Source organism: Ammospiza caudacuta, chromosome 6 (genome assembly GCF_027887145.1).
Source record: "Ammospiza caudacuta isolate bAmmCau1 chromosome 6, bAmmCau1.pri, whole genome shotgun sequence".
Taxonomy (NCBI): Eukaryota; Metazoa; Chordata; class Aves; order Passeriformes; family Passerellidae; genus Ammospiza; species Ammospiza caudacuta.
In genome coordinates, this window is record NC_080598.1 from 59,708,085 (window position 1) to 59,714,084 (window position 6,000).

Sequence of the window (6,000 nt, forward strand, 5' to 3'; positions counted from 1 at the left end):
GCTGGCACCTCACAGGAGCTGTGACACATCCGTTGCCAGGACCTGGGGGAAGGTCCCCCTTTGGAGGGACAGAGTTCACACTCACATCAGTTACCTCTTGGTGTGCAAGGGAGGCTGAGGTTGAGATCAGATGGAGAATCTCAAATTGCTGTTTACTCCTCTGTGCCTGCCTCATAAATAACTTGAGTATTTCAGTCCCCATGGCTGAATGTCAGTTAACTTCTGCTTCATCTTTGCCAGCTCAGTAATTAATGTCATCTCTGTTGCCCCTTCTACCCAAAATAAAAACACTAAGAGAAACCCAGGAACCTGGACCCCTGGGACAAAATTTGTGCCACATGGAAGGGTCTTTCACAATCTGATCCATAAAGAAAACGGAGTCCTGCATTTAATGTCTGTTACATTAATGAATTTAAAACTTGGTGTGAGACAGGACTGTGGCTCTTTACTCCTTGAAATAAACTCTATACACACTTAATTCAGCTTCTTCTTTGAAGATTGTGACTGTTCCTGGGACATGCATTTGGGCAGGCCTATGTGTAGATTCTCTGAGAAGGGTCAGGGACAAATTAAATAGCTCATCCAGTTTAAGATTTCAAAATAATGCTCTTCCAATCTGCAGCGAAATGTCAGATCACATGTTTTTCAATTCTTATTTATAAAGAAAAAAAGCTGGTTAAAGTTATTAGACATCAATAGAATTCAGTTTCCATGCAAACATTTGTAAATGTAAACACATTTTAACTATTCTGGTTTAGTTTAAACCACTGTGGAAGCATATTAAATCCAGCCACATGAAAAATCTCCTAATATGGAAAAAATTGGTAATGAAAAACAACTATTGCCCTGTTAGTGCTAGAATTCACATCTTTTTTTTTTTTTTCTTCAGTTCTTTGTCTGTGTAGGAGCTTTCTTTTCTTTTACTTGTACATATTCTGCTGCTCTCAAGTACTCCTGACCAAAACTGGATCCTTGCTGTGCTAGGGGTACATCTCCCTTGGCCGAGGGGAAGGAAGAGGGGGAAGTTCTCCATGGGGTGAAATGATTTCCTTGGCAGAGTAGTTCAGTGGGAGAGTAAGGACCAAGACCTCAGTCTCCATTCAAAGTGCTGTTATCCCACAGGGTGAGTTGGGATGTGAGGGTCTGCTTGGTTATGCATTTCTGAGTGAAAAAGAAAATAAAACAGCTATGAACACCTACAGGTTACATGAGAAAACCAAGGGGAGTAGGCCCAGGGCTGTGCACCAGCCCACCTTTGCTCCATTGGAAATAGGGCTCCACTGAGGTAGATCACTCCTGAATCCTTGACTCTCAGCTAACCTCTGGATTTCTGAGTCCCTGGGCATTTTCTGCACTAATCAGCATGTGGCAGATCTGCTCCTTCAGAGGAACGGCTCAGAACCATTCCAGGCTGGAGCATTTTCTGTCCCAAAAGAAGAAAAGGGAAATAACTCATTGAAGATCTCTGTCAGCTTGTGTCCTGCAGGAAGCTGAGAGAACATGTTTTGAGGAGGTGACAGCAGGGCTTTGGTGTGTGTCTTCACTGCATGGCCATAAAGCTTTGCCATGGGGTAAAGCTCATGGCTGTGAATGGTCAGTGGGTCCTTGGCCTCACACAGCAGACCAGATTTGCATCTTGCATTTGATGGCATTTTCCACCTTGGCCACCATCCCTTTCTGCTGTTCCCAAAGTGTTTGCTCTGCTCTGAGTCACAGCAGCACTCAGGCTCAGACCCCTCTGTCACTGGGCTCAACTCATCCAAATGACACCTGGCCAAGTGGTTCTGGGGCAAAAAGCTTCACAGTAATTTCCTGACTTCTATAAGGACACACTTCAGGAGTGTGAGGTACAGGTGGTGTCAGATTAGAGAGGTTTTGGCTTTTCTTCTGCCAAGCCCAGCAGCAGCAGTCGCTGGTAATTATACTCTGTGCAGAGAGATAACCTCTGTCTGGGGAAGGTTTGAACTGAGTCTAGAAGAGGGATAAAAGAACCAAGATTGGGCTGGGGGAGAAAGGGAGGTGAGGGTAATTTTCAGTGAAGTGCAAGCTTTGGGAGAGGAATCAAAAACTGCTGCTATGGTCTTTGTTGCTGTCATTCTGGTTATTGTAAACATGCAGGAGGACAGACGTTGTCAGAATTGCGTCCTGCCTTTCCCAATGACACATCCAGTGCCACACTGGCCAGGGAAGCACCGTGGGCCTGTGCCAGCTGCTGGAGCTGCCTCCCTTCCAGCATCCTTCCCTTCCAGCATCCCCCACTGCCTCTGGACAGCCCAGCCAGGCACAGGCTGCCTGCAGGGAGCAGGGGGCTCAAGCTGTGAAACAGATTCATGGCCAGAAAGCAGGGGAATCATGGAAACACAGAATGGTTTGGATTGGAAGGGACTTTAAAGATCATCCTGCCATGGGCAGGGACATCTTCCACTATCCCAGGTTGCTTCAAGCCCCATCCATCCTGGCCTGGAACACTGCCAGGGATGGGGCAGCCACAGCTGCTCTGGGCAATCTGTGCCAGGGCCTCACCACCCTCACAGTAAAGAATTTCCTCCTAGCATCCAGTCTAAACCTACTCTCATTCCCCCTTTTCCTGTCCCTACACAACCTTGTAAAGCATTGGGTAGGGGATATTTCCCCCACTGCAGATGTTTTCAGGGACTCAGCACAAGGCAGAGCAGCACAGCCAAACAGGGACACCTGGAGGGGAACCAGCCATGTCCCCTGAGACACTCCTTGGGGACACATCCTTGGGGACACATCCTTGCAGCTGGCTGCTTTCGCTGCTGCATCTTCTGCCAGAGGTGCTGTGCTGCCCTCTGGGGCAAGAGAGGCACAAACTAAACATCACACACCACCCACCTTCCAAATGTGCCTTTAGAGAGCGTGGCTTCAGTTAAATGTGATCACTCAATTTTGAATCAAGGGCAGTTTCTCTTACCCTTATTTGCTCTTGAGAGTGGCCAGAGAGAGTGAGAGAGAGAGAGAGAAAAGCTCGATGAGGGCAGCTGCTAATGAAGGGGAGCCTCCAAATGAGGGAATGTGTCACTGCATCTAGGTCAGAGTAGTCGCATTAAAGTAACTTCCATGGTTGTCCCTTGGTTTTGTTTATATTTTTTTAACTGAGCTTCTAATAAGCAAGTTAACCAAATTATTCTAAGCAGCTGTGTCTATCAGCAGCAGGCAAGGAGAGATCTACTGCATTTGAAAGCTCTCTAATGAAGCTTTGAAGTCCAGCTCATCCCAGATTCATGCAGTGAAGATCTGTACCCATCATGGCACTTCTCTGCTGACTTCTGAAGATGTGAGACTTGAAAGTAAATAGATTCTCAAATATGGATACTCAAGTTGATATTTCAAAAGCCTACAGCTGACTGACACAGGGTTTTGTTTGTGTATTTCAAGGGCTTTGTTTTCCTTTTCTTACCACACTATCCCTTCACAGTCCATATTTGTATTTAATCACAGGCTGCTTTTCACAGTGTTGTCAAACAGAGAACCAGTTTCCCAGATTCCCAGTCCCACATTCAAAAAAACTGGATGAACCTAAAAATAAAAATAAAAAAATCATATGAGTAACATGCAGAAAATCAACAAAAAGATTTTGCTCTGTAGATCCTCCCTCAGCTTGAGACTCAAATTCCTTTTTCTGCAGCAGCCTGAGAGATGCTGCTGGGTGAAATAACTCAGCATTAAATGGCATGATGAGATGGTGGATATTGCTGGGATTTAGAGCCACACACAGCCCTGTTATGCTGCTTCTCCATGATGCTTCCAGCTCACCTACACATATTAGACATACCAATTCTGCAGTAAACACTTGTAAAGTGTGTGAAGCCACACATGTGGCCCATGGGGAATGTCCAACACTCCTAAAAAACCCTAACCCTAACAGAAAAATCAAAAAGTATTGAGCAAGCTGGGATTCTGCAGCCTCTGGAAGGGTGTGTACATTGAATTTATCTTGCAGCTGTGTAATCCCTGCTGAATTACTGTTTCCTTTTGATCTGTACTAAAGATAGTGACAGAGCAGGTATGAGTGTGAGTAATGGCATCACAGTATTTGGGTTCTTTGTCAAGGGCTTTCTTCTCTTTGTTCTGTTTCTTTCCTTCTGTTGGTGTTTGGATATTTTTAGTTCTTCAAGTAGAAGTATCATCTGCATCAAGAAAAAAGGTGAAACCCACCTTTAATGTATCCTGTTAAGAAAGTGTGTGTGTATGTGTAAGTATGTGGCAGTGTTCACAGGGGTCCCAGGATAAGGGAAGAGATGAGGATCTGACTCCATGTTTCAGAAGGCTTGATTTATTATTTTATTATATATATTGTATTAAAACTATACTGAAAGAATAGAAGAAAGAATTTCATCAGAAGGCTGGCTAAGAGTAGAAAAAGAAGGAATGATAACAAAAGCTTGTCTCAGACAGAGTCCGAGCCAGCTGACTGTGATTGGCCATTAATTAGAAACAACCACACGAGACCAATCACAGATGCACCTGTTGCATTCCACAGCAGCAGATAATCATTGTTTGCATTTTGTTCCTGAGGCCTCTCAGCTTCTCAGGAGGAAAAATCCCAAGGAAAGGATTTTTCAGAAAAGATATCTGTGACATAAGTACCCTATCTATAGTGGTTAACCTTGAGGTTGCTGTGTCTTGATCAGCTCCATTTGAAATCACTACAAAAAATTAAGATGGAAAGGAAGATCAGAATTAAGAATAAAGAGAGAAATGGCTGTTCTCAAGACTTACTACCCATCTCAAATTAATATTTTCATGCCATGTCCTTTGGGTCCTGACTCTGTCGTGGATTTATCCCCCCACAGATCATCTTCAGGAAGATCAGCGATGTCAAGAAGGAGGAAGAGGAGCGCCTGCGCCAGAAGAACGAGGTGACCCTGAGCATCCCCGTGGACCACCCCGTGCGGAAACTCTTCCAGAAATTCAAGCAGCAGAAGGAGATGCGCAACCAGGGCTCCAGCCACGCTGACCCCGAGCGGAACCAGCTGCAGGTGGAGAGCAGGAGCGTGCAGAACGGGGCCTCCATCACGGGCACCAGCGTGGTCACCGTGTCCCAGATCACGCCCATCCAGACCACCCTGGCCTACATGAAAAGCAGCGAGGCCGTGAAGCAGAACAACCGCGACGTGATGGAGCTGAAGCCGAACGGGAACGGAGAGCAGAAATGCCTCAAGGTGAACAGCCCCATGAGGATGAAGAACGGGAACGGGAAGGGCTGGCTCCGGCTGAAGAACACCATGGGTGCCCACGAGGAGAAGAAGGAGGACTGGAACAACGTCACAAAGGCCGAGTCCATGGGGTTGCTGTCCGATGACCCCAAGTCCAATGACTCGGAGAACGGTGTAAATAAAAACCCACTGAGGAAAACAGACTCTTGTGACAGTGGGATCACAAAAAGTGACCTTCGCTTGGATAAAGCTGGTGAGACTCGCAGCCCCCTGGAGCACAGCCCCATCCAGGCGGATGCTAGGTGTCCTTTCTACCCCATTCCTGAGCAGGCCTTACAAACCACGCTGCAGGAAGTCAAGCACGAACTCAAAGAAGATATCCAGCTGCTAAGCAGCAGGATGGCTGCCCTTGAGAAGCAGGTGGCAGAAATTTTAAAAATATTGTCTGAAAAGAACGTATCCCAGCTCTCTTCCCCCAAGTCTCATTTATCACCCCAGTCCCCTCCCCAGATATCCTGTCAGGATATTTTTAGTGTTTCGAGGCCTGCATCACCCGAATCTGAAAAAGATGAAATCCACTTTTAGCATATACCTATGTGTATATATGTATACAGTATATATGCAGAGGTGTATATATACCTTTATACATATATATATATAAATGTGTGTGTATACGGTAAATATATATACATATATATTTTCACTTGCATCCAATATGACTTGAACACACCAAGGATTTTGATATGTAAATATTGCATGTCCAGCTGGATTCTGGCCTGCCAAAGAAAGCAATTATTAACATAGATATTGCTTGTATAAT

General features: G+C 45.5%; 1 protein-coding gene across 1 annotated transcript in view; it reads left to right on the plus strand.

Annotated features, from left to right (window-relative positions):
* The window catches only part of KCNH5 (potassium voltage-gated channel subfamily H member 5), a 151,429-nt gene extending 145,664 nt beyond the window's left edge, over positions 1–5,765 (plus strand). Inside the window, exon 11 of the mRNA XM_058807226.1 lies at positions 4,818–5,765. Coding sequence (XP_058663209.1) covers positions 4,818–5,765 — 948 coding nt within the window. The remainder of the gene's footprint in view (positions 1–4,817) is intronic.
* The last annotated feature ends 235 nt before the right edge of the window (positions 5,766–6,000 follow it).